The sequence below is a fragment of the Leuciscus leuciscus genome, assembly GCF_965113295.1.
Source record: "Leuciscus leuciscus genome assembly, chromosome: 16".
Taxonomy (NCBI): domain Eukaryota; kingdom Metazoa; phylum Chordata; class Actinopteri; order Cypriniformes; family Leuciscidae; genus Leuciscus; species Leuciscus leuciscus.
Window position 1 is genome coordinate 34,570,072 of NC_138740.1, and position 20,867 is coordinate 34,590,938.

At 40.2% G+C, this 20,867-nt stretch overlaps 2 protein-coding genes and 1 long non-coding RNA gene across 3 annotated transcripts; all 3 read left to right on the top strand.

Moving 5' to 3' along the window:
• The first annotated feature begins 4,579 nt into the window (after positions 1–4,579).
• On the top strand, positions 4,580–5,258 carry LOC309478258. The gene is made up of 3 exons (XR_014198914.1): positions 4,580–4,686; positions 4,849–5,039; positions 5,126–5,258. It is a non-coding gene; the product is annotated as an uncharacterized lncRNA (long non-coding RNA).
• A 374-nt stretch (positions 5,259–5,632) lies between these two features.
• LOC309478252 (uncharacterized protein) lies at positions 5,633–8,055 on the top strand. Its single transcript, XM_082141831.1, has 4 exons — positions 5,633–5,709; positions 6,560–6,708; positions 6,870–7,028; positions 7,120–8,055. The coding sequence occupies exons 2-4, from the start codon at positions 6,696–6,698 to the stop codon at positions 7,326–7,328; spliced, it is 381 nt and encodes a 126-aa protein (XP_081997957.1). The 5' UTR covers positions 5,633–5,709; positions 6,560–6,695; the 3' UTR covers positions 7,329–8,055.
• Positions 8,056–10,176: 2,121 nt separating this feature from the next.
• Positions 10,177–16,932, top strand: LOC309478128 (sperm-associated antigen 6-like). The gene is made up of 11 exons (XM_082141668.1): positions 10,177–10,300; positions 10,554–10,649; positions 10,896–11,062; positions 12,414–12,597; positions 12,691–12,896; positions 14,157–14,330; positions 14,650–14,802; positions 15,396–15,587; positions 15,722–15,838; positions 15,945–16,090; positions 16,233–16,932. The coding sequence occupies exons 1-11, from the start codon at positions 10,273–10,275 to the stop codon at positions 16,279–16,281; spliced, it is 1,512 nt and encodes a 503-aa protein (XP_081997794.1). The 5' UTR covers positions 10,177–10,272; the 3' UTR covers positions 16,282–16,932.
• The last annotated feature ends 3,935 nt before the right edge of the window (positions 16,933–20,867 follow it).

A 20,867-nucleotide genomic window follows, 5' to 3' on the forward strand; every position in this document is an offset into this window, starting at 1 on the left:
CGCACAACTCCTTCATATTATATTAACAGTGTTTATGCTTAAATCGGAAGTGTGTTTTGCATTATACTTTGCAGTATAATCATGGCCATGATTTAATAAATCCTTGTTTAGTTTTATAATAAGTAAATCTAGCCAGCACATAAATTTAACGTAAAAAATGAGCATGAAAGCATGCTGATGTTAAATGTGTAAGATTTACCTGTAGCTTACTCTCTTACCTGAAAACTTGGTTAATCATTGTTTTACCTGATTAGTTAAGTATAAAATACCTTTCATAAATCAACTGCCTGGTTGCACTACAAATTAGCCTGGCATTTTGGCGTTTATTTTGCAATAATGAATGAGACATTTGGCAGTTTTAATATTCTGTAACAATTTGGCCTAATCTGCAGGCCTATGATGACACACGGTTATCACGTGTTAGTTTCTGTGATGTTCTGCATTGCCAATATTAATTTTATGGATGTGGTTAGGATCATTGTAGGACAGATTATCATAAAAAAATGCACTAGGGATATTTTAATTGAGATGATCTCAAAATATTCTAAATATAATAGGCTCTCTCTTTTTCAAGATGCATATAACAATCCAAAAAGGGAGATCCTTGCCAGCATTAAGGAGATGTGACACGTGCTGTATTGACTATCACTGCCCATTCTGCAGTTCAGCTGTGTTCCAGTCAACAAAGCTGAGCAAGGTCAGAACCCATTTAGAAAGCCATTTCAATCGGGCGGTTCTCCATGAAGGTACGTTTTCAAACATCCCCTCAGGAAATGCAATTGGAGTTAACATGTGCATTAAAACCAGCAAGAATTTTAGGATTAGTTCCATTTGAGCAATGAATCCAAACAACAGTCTTTCTGATTTGTTTTTGGAAACCAAACACCTAATTCAGATTTTGGGTTTACATTTACACATTTAAATAAATAATCAATAGTTCTATGTTCTTGTTTAGGGTATACCATTCACAGATGTGGGTTACATTGCCGACCACAGTTGCATTATCACTGCATTCACTGCCAGTCAATGCTGTTTCGTAAATCGGATTTCATTAAACACCTGTCTTTGTGCAAGGAGGATCACTCTGCCATAACCAGCACACTCCCAGATCAAACTACAAAAACCACCTCCATCCCATCTCTAAGAACAGCAACCACCACCTTCCAAGATCCAACTACAACAACCACCACTATCCCATCTCTTATCAACAACAACCACCACAATCCAAGATCCAACTACAAAAAACACCACTATTCCATCTCTATCAACAGCAACCTCCCCCACTCTGCCAATCACCCCAAGTGAACAGATGCGAAGGGTCCGTGTGAAGGCAGTACTAAAGAAAAAGTGTCCTATATGCCACCTTCTCATGAACAAGACAAATTTAAAGAGGCACATAGAAAGAAAGCACACAAGCAAACAGAAGGACATCCCAGCATCTTCCCACCTTCAGAGTGAATGTATTGATCTGGGGAATGGAATTTATACAGTCCACAAATCATTCCATGGTACCAGTATACCTCTCCATGTCCAAAATAAAATATGGGGGGAAAATCAACAAGTTTGCTGTGAATCCACTGAGTGCCAGGTGAACATGAGTTGGCATGGAGGAGTGGATTGAAAGCATATCAGTGCATACACCTTAAATCAATAACATACTGTTCATCTTATGCTTGCTCTCCTGTACTTTGTGAAGATACACTAACTGAGATGGTGAACAACAAGTGGTTTGGTGAGGATAAAAAGAAGGTTTGCCTTGGTCTGAAAAACCTTGCCAACAGCAACCATGCACCTCTGTCTGTGTACTGCAAAATTGGAACCCCTCAGTCAGTGAAATACATCTCCATTTATGAGCCTACAGTTTCGTATTATAGTCGATTGGGACGAGTCATTGTGTCGTATGACACCAAAAAAAATTCATGGCACTGTCCTTGTCATACTACAACGAGATCATGCATACACAAATATATAGCAAAATGGCACTTATTTCAAACACAACGTGAACTGTTCAGAAAAGTGCGGAGCACAGAGGAAATGGAAGTCCTAACATCAGCAGGGGATGAAAACAGACATGATGAGGCTGATCTGGGTGACATACCATATCCACCAAAAGATGAACAAAAGTTCAAAGTCATGGTCCAGTATATTCTGAACAACAAAAAGTTACCTGTTGTACTTCCTGAACATTTGCGACTTCCATCGGTGGAAAAGCAATACCCAAGGCATCTAATTCCAGAAGAGATGATATGCCAGCACTGCCCTGGCAATGTACCCCTCAGTGACCCTATCCTTATTACACAAAAGGCAAAAATCCTCACCAGCTCACACATTGTTCATGGTAGGTCAATGATGCAGATTCATTATTATTATTTTTAAAGTTAAAATCTACTATGGGAGATTTGGTCTATACTTTTAAAAATCATTCAATGTTTTAGAAACTGTACTGTGATTTTTTAAAATCTTTATATTTCCAGATGTTTCTACCTACTGTAAGTTGTCTTCAATGTGGAACCTACTTCCGGTACCAAGAGTGAAAAGACGGCATACACAATTTTAATGATCGAATACTCCTTGACCTTGCTCTATGCATAACCCAGTGGCGGTTCTAGACCACAGTAACTGGGGGGGCCAGGCAGGGGCCACTTGTGCTTTTAGGGGGCACACCTTTAACATTCATCTAAACCTATTTTCAGTATTATTTCAAGTCATTTTTCACCATGTCATGCATGACTGCAATCTCTAGAAAAAGCTAATAAATTATATTAGCTAAGCTAATAAAACAATTTCAATTCAAATGAATGTTTCATTATGTTTAATTGTAGTGTGATATAATGATCAATAATAACACATTTTTAGCATCTAAGCACATCTAGGCACTTTTTTACACCTGGGGTGGGCGATATGGCAATAATATCATATCACAATTTTTTTTTTTTTTTTTCAGGAAAATCACGATTTTATCACGATTCTTATTTCATGTTGGTTTTACTATTTTGCATGTGACTGAGCATTACAGCCAAACTAATGTCCCTATTTTAAAAGCAAAGCCTTATAGGTAACAAAATATAGGTAACAAAATATAAAATAAAAAAGAATGGCAGACATTTAGGCCAAAGTGGCGAAAATAAAAATCTTTGTCACTATTTTCTTTGTTATAAAAATTAAGAACAGAGATACATATTACACATACACAACTTAATATACAAATGAAATAAACAGTGCTTTATTTTTTCATCTATAGGTGTATTTAACAGTAGAATTGAAGAAAGTAATTAAATGAACAAATATGAAAATAAAACACAACAGACTTAAAGTTCTCAGTCAAGAGCAGTGAATGATTTCCTCTGTGTGTTTTGTTGTTTTATTAACATTAAAGGGATAGTTCTCCCCCCAAAAAGTCATAATTTACTCTCTTAAGTTGTTTTAAACCTGAATAAGTTTCTTTCTTCTGTTGAAAATAAACGTTATTTGAAAGAATGTGAGTAACCAAACAGTTGATGTACCCCTGTGACTTCCATAGTATATTTTTTTCCTACTATGTATGGAAGTCAATGGGGACCAGCAACTGTTTGGTTTTGGGTGAACTATCTCTTTAAGGACAAGCGGCAGCATGTTTATTATTAGGGCTACTGTCTCTTTAAGAACTGCACGCGACGCGTCTTTAATATACACGCATATGACAAGCAGATTTTAATAAATTTTCTCTGTTTGCTTTCACTTTAGACATAACCAACTTTGTTTGTGTAAACATTGTCTGTATTTGACAGTATTAGCGCAATATAAGACTCAAAAGATAACTTAGTCCAGTAACAGGCTGTTAGTGCATGTGTGCGTCGAGTGTACGCGCTCAGTAAAGCGCATATTTGAACAGCGCATCAGCAGCGAATGACATGTTTAACCGGCAAGGCTTTAAAGCACATGCAAATAATGAACTTTTGGGAACTGCAGTGTCCCGTTCCTCTGCGTTAACATTTGATGTGAATATACGTCGTGCTGCAGTGTAGCCTATAGATGAAGGCGCCGCAACTGATAAAATGCGCAGTTGTTTGGTGTGATTTTACGATTCCAAATTTTGGGGGGCCAGAGGGGGGGCCAAGCTTGGTGACACGGGGGCACTGGCCCCCCCGGCCCCCCCTCTAGAACCGCCACTGGCATAACCATAAGAAATATGCTACAGGTAGTTTTCGATCTTAATTGAATTAAAGTCTTTAATTCATTCCTTTAATTACAGTACAGAATATTTAGATTTTCATTATTTTGATTCTCTCTTAGGTCTATACTGCTGTCAGCAGAGTGGTAGAGTATTTGGAAAGGACATCAGGGGTGCAGTTTCCCTCATCTGATACGGTTCTGCAAGGATATCTTCACTTTGAAGCTCTTACAGAACATGACTATCAGTATTCATGTGTTAACTGTGGGGACCATCCAGCAGTGGTCATCATGGATCTCCATAAGAAGGGGGCCTTCCATTTGTCAGGTAAGCATGCTTTCATTGAATGGTGTTATCATCTAGTATTAAATTTCACCCAGCTTTTAATTTTTACACAGATTTTGTGTAATGTTTTTACATTATTTCCTTAGTAAGTGACCTTTCACCGCCTCCAGAAGACTTCAACGGAGAGGTTGATATGCAAATCTTTTGGGAGGCACTTTCAGTGGAGAGGATTGGTAGAGGATTTGTAACAAGTAATTTAAATAATTTGTCAATATGTTAGACTTTTTTTAATGACAGCATAATTATGTGGCAAACAAAGTAACATGGACATAAATCTATAACTTGTGTACATTTATCACTATGTAAACTATTTGAACAATTATTTGTTGTTATTTGATGTGATATTTTCAAAGGTCAACAGAAAAATCCATTTACAGTTCCACCCAGTTTTCACTTCTGGGCACCATGGATAGGTCCAAAAACATGTAGATCAAACCATGCCCTTAATACCGAATATAAAAAAGTTCATCCACCAAAACCGACTGAGGTCTCTGAAATAACAGTAACAGAAGACCGCCTGACAGAGGAACTATACAAGCAGAAGGTAAAAACACAGTTTATTAGATTTTCTATTTTTAGTAGCCATTATTTTCTAAAACGTTTCTACTGTTATTTTGTTTTAATTTATAGGTTCAAGTAGTTAGGAACTTATGTAAGGAGTGTGGGTTAGACCCGTCTGGATCACGAGCGGACCTCCTTCTGAGATTGTCCAGTGAAATGAAGTCAAGGCAGACATACGACAAGGTTTTTCAGAAGATCTGGGCTGCTTCAGGTAGGCCACATTTGACATATTTTACTTTGTGTGTGCTGTCACTATTTTGAAGGGTTTGCCCCTGGATGGAATAACTTCCAAAGGTGCTTCCCTTTAATTATCTGACATTTTATTTTCAGTGTACTCTGTAAGGATGAAACCCTTTTAGTTGGTTAAACAACTATATATTTTTTTTTCATTTCAGGTGGCTGGGCTGTGATTATGTGCCCGTGTGGCATTGTGTGCAGCATAAAGTGTCAAGATTCGAGCAGAAAGCCCAACTCTGAAATTGCACGTGACAAATAAGGCCTTGATGAAACTCTTACACGAAGATTTGTTTATAATATCAAATGACACTTTTTACAGCTGTTCAACTGTACCTTGGATTTAACAACTGTAGCTCATTGGAAAACCATCAAGAATCGAAGCGTCCACTATGTTCCAAGCCATGTTTCAGTGAAGGGTAAGAGTCCTTTTTTAATACTACACTTTATCTAGCCTACATTATTCACTAAGTGAATTGCACTGTAAAATGTTTTGTCAGGTAACTTAAAATATGAATAATGAACTAGTATAAATCTAAATATGATAATATCCACATTGATTTTATTTAACAAAAAAAAAATTTGAACAAGGCTATAAAAACATATTAAGTTACATAGCCTACATGAACGCTTGACAAAAATGGAAGTGTAGGCAATATAACAGCACAATACAATTACATTTTTTATTCAATTAATTAACACAAACAGTTACAACATAAAAATATAATAAAATGCAAATATATATTAAAAAAAACGAAACAAAAAAATCTACAATGTTATACTCCTTAAAATACAATGCATTATTAAATTAATTTTAAAGATTTAGGAATATAGGAAAGATTTTAAGAATTAGCCTAAAATGTTCTGCTTTATGCAACAATAAAAAAAAAGTATATGCAAAGTTGCATTTTGATTGGATTTTATTCACTTGTATTTATTGTTAAGATACTTGCTTGAAATGTTGTGTTGTGTCTTTTATTGTTAAACAACAGTGAAATAATATGTGGGCAAAACAATAAGACAAAACTATAATCAGAAGTCTGTAATCTCTGTGATGCTGTATTCTTTCACTGTATTGTATCAGTTTATCACAATAATATTCCAGAGCCCCTCACTTCCACAATGTGTCTAGTTCAGACCATCCAAGAAAAAAGTCAGCATCTAGATATACATTATTTTGATTGTGAGTTTGACTCACTACCTGCAGGTAAGTTTCAGTGTTTTGGTGTTTTGTATTGATAAGCATGTCTGGCTTTGATTTGCCTACAGATGCTTCTCCTCTGAGTTTGTCCCTTATGGGAATGAGACGGGCTGGTTGGCAGTGTACAGCAGCAGAGGGCCTTCTGTTCGTGATGCCACTGTAGCTGCTTTGATTGACAGGGTGCAGATTGGAAAGCCCCTCCTCATGGAAGTCTCAGGTTATTGTCAGCCTTGCCATAGCAACCCTTGTGCAATTTAAGTTGCTTGTAATTCAATTGTGCTTTTAATTAAATTTATTTAAATTGAATTGGACACAAGATACAATATTATTTTCTCAAAAATCATCTAAGCAATGCAATGTATTTGATTATATTTCCAGTCATACCAGATCTGAGCAAAGAAAACATTTCCATGGTTTTCATTACATTTAGTGGGAACTCTGGTCCTCAGGGCTTGCATAATATGTCTCTAATGGCCAATGGATACTTCACCTGCTACATAGATGCAATATTACCTGCTGCTGGAGTGTACCATTTAAGTATGTTTACTGGACAGTACTATAGCTACAAATATGGGAAGAATGAAACAGAATAAGATTTTGTGACCACCATATGTCTTTGTGTTTTTAGATGTGACCATAACGAACAGTATCTATACTCATTCTACCAGCTGGCAGATTAGAGCATGTCCCTCTGGGACTGAGTACTTGAATCTCATGTTGTCCGAGAGAGGTCGGGATATCCCGTCCTGTGACGTGCCCCTCTGCCCACAGACACAGAGGACAAGCAGCAGGATAAAGCCTCAACCAAACCCACAGACAGTCACAAGCGAGGTGTGAGGTCCATTCATAAAGAAAAGCTACTCCGTTATACAAACCTATCAACACTATTTTATATTTTTCTGCTTTGAATGTGTTATGTTTTTTCCAGCTGTTTGGATTTTTTCGGACACTACATTTTCCCTAAACAAATTGCGTTATCTGTTGCTTGTATTTTACATGTGTATATTATAATGTTCTTTAAAAGCATGATTAAAAAACTTTTGATTTTAGTTTGCCTTTTCTGGGGTAGTTAGGCTACTGAACATTCCTGTTATATTCTTGCCTTTAATATATCAAAGAAAGGCATATAGCCTATATAGTTCAAATTTAAATGACAAAAGACTATATTAGAACTGCGTGTTCAAAGGGATAAAGAAATGAAACTTTTAAGTTCTACTTGGCTTAATCATTTTTATTAGAAGTTCTTCAAGTTTAGTTTTTTGCAGTTATTGTACGATATGCTCCACTGTGCCATTTCGGGCCGTCAGGTTGGTCTCGAGGTCATGCTCAAGTCCTGTAAAGCATGCACGCATATCTTTCAGACTGCTTTTCAAGCTATTACATACACGAATTTGTCATTAGACAAACAGCCACTGTTATAGCCTACCCCCAACTTGTCCTTCTGGACAAGATTTTGATGTCTTCAGTGTTCATTGTCTTATTGGTCGATTGTAGACTATTGACAGCTATTGTATTGTGACTGTTGCACAGTATAAAACATCTAAATAAACATTTTACACTTTCACATCGCCTTGTGTTTTAATGCTGCTTTGAAATAGATAAAGAGAAATCTACAAATACCAAAAGTATTCATGCATTACTTTAACATCCGAATAAACGTATTCGGATTTCTAATTAAAATAAGTACCTAGGCCTATTATGGAGCTAAACTTTTAAAGTTGACAATAAGCTTCAAGAAATAACCATCAAAGTGGTGATGTAGTAGGCCTACAGAACAGCCGTTTATTTCTTTTTTGCATAGAGCAAATGATGAACACTATTAAATGCTCGTGCGATATACATCTGGTAACTGAAGCCTATGACTAAATCCATTTGACCGGTTTCAAAGTCTATTGTGACGAAGGTATTGAGAGGCAGGTGCTACAAACTTCTCCAGTTGTGGCTTAAACAGCTTATAATAGCCTGTGTATACATTACCTATAGTCATACCTAGTCGTTAGAAACTGAAAGTCTGTCGGTGAATCTCTCCGTGACGTGAGGAAAACACTGTCTCGACAGTTTGCACTGAATTATTTGCACTTACACTGAGGTAATGAAAGCTATTTATTTTAACGGGGTATGTGGTTCATCTATTACAGATTTATATTTTAGTTGACAGGTCAGTTATAATCTGGTCGGTCTGGTCTTATTCCGTGCATGTTAGGACTTCTAAGAGATTTAATTCTGTCAAGGTTAACGTTTGGAACAGGATTATGGCTTTTAATTTTAATCACCAATCCACAAATCCACAGTTACAACTTTTTTCATAGGTAAAAAAAAAATGTTTCAGTCTTTGTCACACACACAAACATAGTTACTAGTAATTACTATAAATGGTGTTTAATTACATGCAGCCAACCCTATAGTAAGTACAATCTTAAATATTATTACACTTAAATGTATAATTACACTGTAACACGGACACCTTAAAATAAAGTGTAACCCCTTAAACTTGTACTTTTGACGTAACAAGGCTATACATTGATGAAGTCGAAAAATCAAGACACCTTTAAAAAATCCCTACAAATGATGTTGTTGACTGAAATTATTTGTTAGGAGTGAATTTAGAGGCGGACATGAGCAAAGCCAAGTGGACCTTCCAAATAAGCTGTCATTGTTTAAAAAAAGTTTCTTCAATAGGCTATAATCATCTGTGCTGCTTTGCCTTGCCTTGGCTGATGTCATGGTGAACCCGTAAAAAATAAATATAGGCCTACTTGTTATTTTAAATTCAAAAGTATCTAAGTATTGCTTTATGAGAGCATATCTGTGTCAGAAATTACATTAAAGTTAATGCATAAACTCTTCAGCCTTGAGCTGGCGTATAAAGGCCCGATTTGTCAGGGTTTTTCATAAAGGCAGATAATGGTCCAGATAACAACCTAAATGACAAGCTTAGATTTTTTACTATTTTAGGCCTATTTGGCTAACTATATACAAAATATTTTCTAATAGGCTATGCAATGTGTACAGTACTTAAAAAGGATTGGACATTTTTTTTGTTTAATGCAGCCATGGCACAGAGTGCGTGAAATGCAGCAGATAGGCTACAGCTACAGTCGACAACAAGCAATTATTAAAGGCATTCGGGAAAATATGAACTATTTGGTAACCAGCTCAAATGACCACCTTATTAAAGTGAAAACAATTAAACCGTAAAAACAACTTTTAAGTGAACAAGCACGCACGGAAAGTTTGTATTCAGCTGCTCGACGAAAGACTCTTTTTTCCCCACATATAATCACGAACCAGCAGGCAGTAGTGTATTTACTATTCTAAAACTTATTCAACGAGAATGTGAAGACTAGTAATTACTAAATATCACTGCTGCTGTGACTGCAGTTGTCTCTGCGGTAACCGTGCAACTTAGACACGAATGTGAGGGCAGCTGTTCGCCCTCGCAGCTGCTCTGTCCCGATTTGACACCGTTCTTGAATCCTGTTTAATACCCCAAACTAATTACGGATTAATTAACCTGCTATTACATCTGGACATCACCTGAATTCGGCACTTATCCTGATTTGAAAAGATGTCAGCTCGAAACATTAGAAGAACATTGACAGCAAGCTCACCGAACGAACGAGATGCCTATCACTTCCGGTTTGTTGCCAAGACAACAGTTGCACGCCTGCTCTCAAAGTCACAACAAACGCTGTTTCGGAAGTTTAAACGCACAGTTTGTCGCATCCACGCAGCTTTTTGTCGTTTTTGCTCCGATTTAGGATAACTTACTGATAAAACAATGAGTCGTCAACGGCAGGTTTTACAAGGTGAGGAAGTCAGATCCGTTGAAGGATGATTAAAAATGTTAATGCAATGATAAACTCACTCAGATCATTAAAACCACTGGGGTTTCTTACTTTTCTTACTTTCGCAGTTTGTTGACATCATTTTTGGCACTGACTCGTCTTATTATGCCGGTCTATGTTTAACTTAAACTACTGTCAGTAATTTGCCCTATCAGCAAACCCAAAGTTGTAAAACGAGATTATTATAATATGAATTATTATTATTATTATGCAGTGTTTGAGCAGTACCAGAAGGCAAGAACACAATTTGTGCAAACTGTAGCAGATCTTGCATCAAGACCACACAATACTGAAACACTTCAAAATGCTGGTGAGTGTCTGAAATATTTATTTTGTGAAAAAAAAAAAAAAGTTTTCTGCTTGAAGAATGGTATGGTAACTTATCTGCTTATAATGGAAATAATTTTTCAACTGATAAAATATGATTTTCCTGGGTAATACTAATTACAAGTGAGCTTAAAGACATTCAAGGCTGTATAACTCAAGGCTGTATCTCAAGTGTCTTTCCACTCCTGTTTTCTCCCCTGCACAAATGTGCTCACTCTCTCTGGCTTAGATGTAATGTCCTTTTTGAGGCCTCTCCTTTTGGATGCAGTCCCAACTATTCAGCAGACAGCAGCCCTGGCTCTCGGAAGGCTTGCCAACTATAACAAAGACCTGGCTGAGGCTGTAGTAAAGGGAGACATTCTTCCTCAGCTTGTGCACTCCCTGGCTGAGCAAAACGTGAGTTTCTTTAGTTGAGCCGTTCAGCTTTCATTGAAATAAATAGCCTAGGCTTGCCTTAAGGCGTCAGACTTTCATGATTAAATTTGCTTTTGCACAATGCAAAAACTTGGCAATGTCAGCCAGGCAAACCATGTTTTTGCAATTTCCAGTTTAATTAATATATTTTTGTGCTATTCTCATTTAATACTTGCTTTTAAATGTGTTGTGATAAGCATAAAGGCAAAGCAAAAGCAGTTTGTCTGCATTCTTTATTTAAATTATATGAACAGCAACATGACTGTGAGCAGGAATACAGGTACTAAACATTTACATTTTGTTTCATTATAAAAATCTAAAGTGCATGGTAGTGCATCAACTCCAGATCTCAGATCACATCTTGGTTTGGCTCCTGGCAAACTCTCGGATCATTGTCCAGATTCCAGAATAACCCAGCAAAAAAAAAAAAAAAACTAAAAAAAAAAAAAAAAAAAGTGGTGACCCAAAGCTTTTACTCCAAAACTTTCTGTTAGACTACTGTTACACTGTCAGAGAGGCTTCATTAGGAGTATAGTATACACTCCACCAAAGTTCTTTTTTATCTAATTGAATCGTATAGAATGTGATATATGGATTTACTGTTTGTTAAAGGGATAGTTCACCCAAGAAATGAAAATTCTGTCATCATTTACTCACCCTCAAGTTGTTCCAAACCTGTATAAATGTCTTTCTTCTGCTGAACACAAAGTCAAGTCAAGTCCCCTTTATTTATATAGTGCTTTTTACAATAGAGATTTTTTCAAAGCAGCTTTACAGTGATAACAGGAAAATAATGCAACAAAGTTTGTTTCGGCTGTACAGCAGATCTAGAAAATAGTGTCATAGTCCAGCTGAAGTCAGTTCAGTGATGGTTCTTTTTTGTTGTAAAAAAATTATTAATGTAGTTCTCCTCTGGCCTACGATTCTACGAACGAACAGTGTATGATTATGATTCAAGCAGCATTTCAGGTCAGAAGTCAGATTGGATCAGAACATTCAGAATATATTTTGAAGAATGTTTGTAACCAAACAGTTGTGAGGCACCATTGACTTCCATAGTATTTTTTTTCCCCATAATATGAAAGTCAATGGTGCCCATCAACTGTTTGGTTTCCGATATTCTTCAAAATATCTTCTTTGTTTTCAGCAGAACAAAAAAACTCTAACAGGTTTGGATCAACTTCAGGGAGAGTAAATTATGACAGAATTTTAATTTTTGGGTGAACTATCCCTTTAAAGGCAGTTTTGCTGGTGATTCATGAACATTCTAGTGTATTTATTGTTCAATTGCTTTGTCCTTTCCCTCTGGATTACTGGGATATGAATGACACAGGGATTCTATAAGAAAGCAGCTGCATTCGTTCTTCGGGCTGTTGCTAAGCACTCCCCTGAGCTGGCCCAGGCCGTGGTGGACTGTGGAGCACTGGACGCTCTTGTGGTCTCCTTGGAGGAGTTTGACCCTGGGGTCAAAGAGGCTGCGGCATGGGCAATAAGCTGCATTGCCAGGCACAATGCACGTGAGTTAGCTTCCAAAAGGGTTTGCTTTTATATTTATTTCTTACAATTTGTCAATGTTCCTTTTTTTGTTCATCTTCACTCCTGGTGTGCAGAGCTGTCTCAGGCAGTGGTTGATGCCGGAGTGGTGCCTCTGCTTGGGTTATGCATCCAAGAGCCTGAAATTGCCCTGAAGAGGGCTGCTGCTTCCGCTTTGAGCGACATAGCCAAGCACTCCCCAGAGGTGGCTCAAACCGTGGTGGACACAGGGGTCATCGCCCACCTAGCACAGATGATCCTAAACCCAGATGCCAAATTAAAGGTGACACAGTCTACACTCTTAAAAATAAAGGTTCTGAAAGGGGAGTTTCGCAGCAATGCCATAGAATAACTATTTGGGGTTCCTCAAAGTATCTTTTTAAAAGAACCATCTTATTGTGAAGAACAGGTAACACTTTAGTTAAGATCCTTATTAGCATGCATATTACTTGGATATTGGCTGTGTTTTAGTACTTATAAAGCACGTAATGCCTTGTTCTGCATGACCATATTCTACATCACTTAATATCACCCAAAACCTAAATTTAGCAACTACCTATAACTATTAATAAGCAGTAATTAGGAGTTTACTGAAGCAAAAGTCCTAGTTAATAGTTAGTTAATAGTGAAAATTGGACCCTAATCTAAAGTGTGACCAGAGAATATTTTAATAATCTAAAGAACCTTTTTCCACTATACAGAACCTTTTGTCTAATTGAAAGGTTCCATGGATGTTAAAGGTTCCTCATGGAACCATTAATGCCAATAAAGGTTCTTTATTTTTTTAAGAGTGTACAGATATTGAAATCAATGACATGCAGACTCAATAGGGCTTTTTACACTTGAAATAGTTAACCCTGGGTAATTCTTAACCCAGGAAAAACAGAATCCTAGAATCCTTATCTTGTTTCGCATTTCACACTACTCATATTTTAGCCGGGGTTAACAATTAATCCTGGGCATTTATAAACTGATGGTTCACACTTTACATTCCTAAACCATATGTTAATGTTCTTAATTGCACAGTTGTGGTGTCAGTGACATTGATTGGATGATTCGGTACACAACCTGTTTACATAACTAGCGTTGTGCTACCTCATATTATACATTGCCGACTATCAATTCAATATAACTCTTCTTAATTCCAGTTTATACACCAACAATAACTCCATTTTCCCCTCAAATGCTGAAACTACTGTTTACAAGACGCACTGTTTATATGATCATCAAAAGCTTGTGAATATGATGCATCTGATTGGTTGTCTGTTGCTAACCATCTAGCCATAAACATTCAATCACAATTTAACACTTTACATGCTTGGGCACCGCAATGCAGGGTTAAACTGGTGCTATCCCGGCTCCAGAGCAGGGTTTTATATCCCTAAAAAGCAGTGTTAACCCCGCTTCTAATTGCAAGTGGGTAACTTTCCTCTACCTGGTGTTAAAACTGGGGTTTAGAACAACGCCAACCCCAGGGTTAAGCACAGTGTGAAAAGCCCTAATGATTTAATTTGACAGTAGACTACATTTTTACTCTTTACAGAGGCAGGTTTTTTCAGCTCTCAGTCAAATCGCCAAGCATTCCGTGGACGTAGCCGAGATGGTGGTGGAGGCCGAGATATTCCCCGCTGCGCTGGTTTGCCTAAAGGACCCTGATGAATTTGTTCGGAAGAATGTCGCCACTCTTATTCTGGAAATCACAAAACACACCCCAGAAGTACCTACCACATACATAACATACCCATTAAATGATTTCAAGATACTTGGGTAACTTTGGAATCTCTACTTTGTCAGCTCTTTGACACCCCCTGTTTAAATAATATGGTGTGAGGCAGCTAGTCTGTAAACCTTGGAGAATGTGGGTCTGTTATTTATCACCAGTGCAACACAGGAAACAGACAATTGGTCACCACATAGTCATTGCATCACCACTTTTTTTTCACCTGCCCAAAACGGTTTTGCTTTTATTTATTATTTATCATTATGTCACACTGACTTGTGTGTTTGCTTGTGTGCATTGTTTGTTTCCTACTCAGCTGTCTCAGATAATAGTGAATATGGGGGGCGTAGCAGCTGTGATTGACTACCTCGGGGATGCCAAAGGGAATTTTCGCCTGCCTGGGATCATGATGCTGGGCTATGTGGCTGCACACTCCGAGATCTTAGCCATGGCTGTTATTGTATCTAAAGTATGTTATAACATCCTTCCTTAAGATTAAATGTAAAACTTAAATTTGACTACATATACTGTTCAAAAGTTTGGGGTCAGTAAGATTTAAAAAAAGAAAAAGAAAAAAGAAATTAATACTTTTATCAAAGGGGACCGTTAAGACTTTTACATTGTTACAAAAATATATATTTCAAGTAGATGCTGTTCTTTTGAATCTTCTATTCATCAAATAATAATTCATGGTTTCCACAAACATGTTACTGTCATAATAATAAGAATTGTTTCTTGAGCAGCAAATTAGCATATTAGAATGATTTCTGAATGATCATGTGGCACTGAAAACTGCAGTAATGATGCTGAAAATACAGCTTTGCCATCACATGAATAAATGACATTTGAAAATATATTAAAATAGAAATCCGTTATTTTAAATTGCACTAATATTTCACAATATTAATGTTTCACTGTATTTTTGATCAAATAAATGCTTGGTGAACATAAGAGACTTCTTTCAAAAATATAAAAAAATCATACCGATCATAAACTTTTGAACATTAGTGGATTTCCCTCATAATACTGATTATGATCACATTTGATTCTCCACTCCTGTAGGGAGTGCCACAGTTGTCTATCTGTCTGGAAGAGGAGCAAGACGACGACCTCAAAGCAGCCACAGCTTGGGCGTTTGGCCAGATTGGCCGACACACACCCGAACATGCACGAGCTGTTGCTGTGGCCAACGTGTTCCCTAAACTCCTAAAACTCTATTTGGACACTGAAAGTTCTGAAGACCTGCAGGTCAAGGTGACCAATGGTCCATTAGTAACTGTGGAGGAACTTTTGTGAATTTTTTTTTTTTTTTTTTTTTTTTTTACCAATATCATTCATTTTTTAGTAACTCATGCCTCTTCTTTGCTTTGTTCACATACTCAAAAAAGGCCAAGAAGGCATTGAAGAGCATCCTTCAAACGTGCACTTATCTACCAGCACTGGAGCCTCTTCTCTATGAAGCTCCCAGCAACATTCTTAAACATGTCATCTGCCAGTTCAGTAAGGTAGCGGGAACTTACTCTTTTCATTAACACATTTTCTGAAAGCTGCATTTGTTAATGACATTGAGAACTGTTTAAGGAGCTTTTCGATTTCCTCCCCATCTTAAAGGTTCTTCCTCATGACAGTGAAGCAAGGCGCTTGCTTGTTACCAGCGGTGGTCTGAAGAAAGTGCAGGAGATCAAAGCAGAACCTGGTTCTGCAATTCAGGAATATATCAATGCAATCAACAGCTGCTACCCTGAGGAGATTGTCAGGTTCATGAATATTTATGCGAATAATAAACAGCACCATGATAAAATGTTTTTACACTAAACATGCTTTTATAATGCTGTAAACCCTTAGATTGAATATTCTGTATGGTTTTTGGTGTTCCACTGATCTTCCTTTCTTTCACAGGTTTTATTCCCCTGGTTACTCTGAGACCTTGCTGGACCTTCTTTACTGAAACACTATGGATGTTTTACATTTGCCAGCAGCCATATCACCCTGTAGCCCAAGATTGGTTGCCCACTGAAGCTAAGCAGGGCTGAGCCTGGTTAGTACCTGGATGGGAGACCTCCTGAGAAAACCAGGTTGCTGCTGGAAGAGGTGTTAGTGAGGCCAGCAGGGGGTGCTGAACCTGTGGTCTGAGTGGGTCCTAATGCCCCAGTATAGTGACGGGGACACTATACTGCCAAAAAGAGCACCGTCCTTCGGATGAGACGTTAAACCGAGGTCCTGACTCTCTGTGGTCATTAAAAATCCCAGGATGTCCTTCGAAAAAGAGTAGGGGTGTAACCCCGGCATCCTGGCCAAATTTGCCCCTTGGCCTCTGTCCATCATGGCCTCCTAATCATCCTCATATACTGATTGGCTTCATCACTGTCTCCTCTCCACCAGTAAGCTGGTGTGTGGTGGGCGTTCTGGCGCAATATGGCTGCCGTCGCATCATCCAAGTGGATGCTGCACATTGGTGGTGGTTGAGGAGATTCCCCCATCTATGTAAAGCGCTTTGAGGTCTCAGAAAAAGCGCTATATAAATGTAACGAATTAATTATTATTAACGAATTATTACATTTTAAAAAGTGTACTTGTGAAAAATAAAAAGTGAAAAGTGGCGATGATCACATCTGTAACTGTTACGGAAGCAGACGGACAACAAGGTAAGTAGTGATGTAGTGTTTATTTACAACAGCAGAGTATCAAGATGAATCAACGTGCAGTATTCGGTGAGTATCAGAGTTCAGAGGTGAAGAATTCTTGAGTGTAATTCGTGAGTGAATAATCAATGTATCTTTTGCAGGCACGGCGAGATGAGACTTCCAGAGTGGATATGATCTTCGTATGAAGAGGATGACAGGCTGACGGCACACACTCACGCACCACTTGGCAGATTAGAAGGCTTACGGCTCGCACACCACTCGAGATGAGATCTGGGCAGACTGGGACAGACTGGAATCGGCGTAGAGAACTGGTAAGTAAACACAGGTAAGTTTAGTTAGTGAAACTCGCAGAGAGAAGCACTATGAGTCCGCTTCGGATAAACGAGCCCGGACAATGAGAGGTGTGTGGTGTGTGCTTATGAAGCAGTGGTGATTGATGGGGTGCAGGTGTGTCTTGTCAGAACTCAGGTGACTGTGATCGCTGGGTGATTGTGGTGGAAGAACCTGGCCAATCCGTGACACTACCCCCCTCCCCAGGGCCCGCTCCTGAGGGCCGAGGTCTCCGGCGCCGTGGTGGTCTTCCTCGTCCACGAGGTCCAGGGTACTGAGGATGGCTGGAATGGAACTCTTTCATGAGCGTGGGATCTAGGATGTCGACTCTTGGGATCCATGATCTCTCCTCTGGTCCGTATCCTTCCCAATCAACGAGATATTCCAACTGACCACCACGACGTCGGGACTGCAGGATTTCACGAACGGAGTAGATGGACCCTTCTTCCAGCATCAAGGGGGGAGGAGGTTCCTCTTCGTGGCCAGGTTCTGTGGAGGGAACAATAGGTTCGTGAAAGGGTTTGAGTAGTGAGACGTGAAATGTGGGATGAATTCTATATTGTGGTGGAAGCTGGAGTTTGTATGTGACGGGATTGACCTGTTCCAGGATGGTAAAGGGGCCAACAAACCTGGGACTAAGTTTTTTGGAGGGCAGTCGCAGACGAATATCGCGAGTGGAGAGCCAAACCTTATCTCCTGGAACGTAGACTGGACCCGAAATCCTCCTCCGGTCAGCGACTGTCTTGGATCTGCGAACTGCCCTCTGCAGATGATAGTGAGCTTCGTCCCAGACTCTCTCGCTCTCCCGGAACCAGTAATCCACTGCGGGGACCTCAGATGGTTCACCATCCCAGGGAAATAGAGGAGGTTGGAATCCGAGAACACACTGGAATGGTGTGAGGCCTGTCGTGGGTTGCCGCAGTGAATTTTGGGCATACTCCGCCCAGCCCAGAAACTGGTTCCAGGAGTTCTGGTGGCCGTTGCAGAAGGTCCTGAGAAACCGCCCCACTTCCTGGATCTTCCTCTCCGTCTGGCCGTTGGTCTGAGGGTGATAGCCAGAGGAGAGGCTGACTGTCACACCTAGGAGCTTGAAAAACGATTTCCATACTCGGGAAATGAATTGGGGTCCCCTGTCCGATACAATGTCTTCTGGGATCCCATAATAGCGAAAGACATGATTGAAGAGAAGTTCGGCAGTTTCCAGGGCAGTGGGAAGACCTCTTAGTGGTAATAGTCTGCAGAACTTAGAGAATCGATCTACTATGACGAAGATGCAGGTGTTCCCATCCGATGAAGGTAAATCGGTCATGAAGTCAACTCCTAGGTGTGACCAGGGGCGGTTAGGAATTGGCAAGGGATGGAGCTTTCCTGCAGGTAGATGTCGGGGACTTTTGGACATTGCACACTCCTTACAGCCTTGTACATACCTTTTCACATCCCTTGCCATACCCGGCCACCAGAAGCGCTCGGATAGCAGCGAGAGAGTGCTGTTGGCCCCGGGATGTCCAGTGCCCAGTGAGGTATGAATGGTGTGGATGAGATCTACCCGTTGTGTCCTAGGGATGAACTGACGATCAGGTGGACAGCCCGGCGGAGGTCGAGGATCAGGAGTGGCGACGGCTGGAGGAGCAGACCATTCGATGGGATTGATGATGATATTTTCAGGTATAATGTTGGTGGTTGTCTCGGGAGTCTCTGGAGAATCATGTAATCTGGACAAAGCATCGGCACGGACATTCTTAGGACCAGGACGGTAGGTAATGGAGAAATGGAATCTCGAGAAGAATAATGACCATCTGGCCTGACGGGGACAAAGTCGTTTAGCATCACGGAGGTACTGGAGATTTTTATGGTCAGTGATGACTTGGAATGGGTGGATGGCACCCTCCAGCCAATGTCGCCACTCCTCCAGGGCCAGCTTGATGGCCAGGAGTTCACGATTGCCGATGTCGTAATTCCTCTCCGCCGGGCTGAGCTTCCGAGAGAAGTAGGCACATGGATGGAGTAATTCAGGTGTCCCATGAAGTTGAGAAAGGACGGCTCCAACTCCGGAGGTAGAGGCGTCCACCTCCACGACGAAAGGAAGCTCAGGATCTGGATGCGTCAGGAGAGGTGCTTGTGTGAAGGCAGACTTGAGGGATTGGAAGGCTGCGGCTGCTTCAGGAGTCCAGAGGAGACTTTTGGGTTTACCTTTGAGCAAGTTGGTGAGTTGAGTGGTGATGATGCTGTAACCTCGTATGAAACGTCTGTAAAAGTTGGCAAAACCAAGAAATCTCTGGAGTTCTTTGATCGTGGTGGGTTCTGGCCAGGTAGTTACAGCAGTGACCTTCCTCTCATCCATGCGGACCTAAAATGAGGTAGCCTAAAAACTGGACTGATGGGAGATGAAAAGAACACTTCTCGGCCTTCAGGAAGAGATGATGAGCTCTGAGTGTGTGGAGGACCTCCGCAACGTGATGACGATGTTCGACTTCACTCCGGGAATAGATGAGGATGTCATCAATATAGACGACCACGAAGCGATGCAGGAACTCCCGGAGGACCTCATGAATGAAATTCTGAAACACGGAAGGGGCGTTGACCAGACCATAGGGCATAACCAGATATTCATAGTGGCCAGTAGGGGTCACAAAAGCGGTGTTCCATTCATCCCCTTCTCGTATTCTCACCAGGTTGTAAGCACTGCGGAGGTCCAACTTCGTGAAGATAGTAGCTGAACGGAGTTGTTCGAGGGCCACAGGGACGAGAGGAAGGGGATATTTGAATTTGACAGTACCTTGGTTTAGGGTCCGGTAATCAATGCATGGCCGCAGCCCTCCATCCTTTTTGGCCACAAAAAAGAACCTTCCTCTCGTCCCTGCGGCCCTCGAACAACTCCGTTCAGCTACCATCTTCACGAAGTTGGACCTCCGCAGCGCTTACAACCTGGTGAGAATACGAGAAGGGGATGAATGGAAAACCGCTTTTGTGACCCCTACTGGCCACTATGAATATCTGGTTATGCCCTATGGTCTGGTCAACGCCCCTTCCGTGTTTCAGAATTTCATTCATGAGGTCCTCTGGGAGTTCCTGCATCGCTTCGTGGTCGTCTATATTGACGACATCCTCATCTATTCCCGGAGTGAAGTCGAACATCGTCATCACGTTGCGGAGGTCCTCCACACACTCAGAGCTCATCATCTCTTCCTGAAGGCCGAGAAGTGTTCTTTTCATCTCCCATCAGTCCAGTTTTTAGGCTACCTCATTTTAGGTCCGCATGGATGAGAGGAAGGTCACTGCTGTAACTACCTGGCCAGAACCCACCACGATCAAAGAACTCCAGAGATTTCTTGGTTTTGCCAACTTTTACAGACGTTTCATACGAGGTTACAGCATCATCACCACTCCACTCACCAACTTGCTCAAAGGTAAACCCAAAAGTCTCCTCTGGACTCCTGAAGCAGCCGCAGCCTTCCAATCCCTCAAGTCTGCCTTCACACAAGCACCTCTCCTGACGCATCCAGATCCTGAGCTTCCTTTCGTCGTGGAGGTGGACGCCTCTACCTCCGGAGTTGGAGCC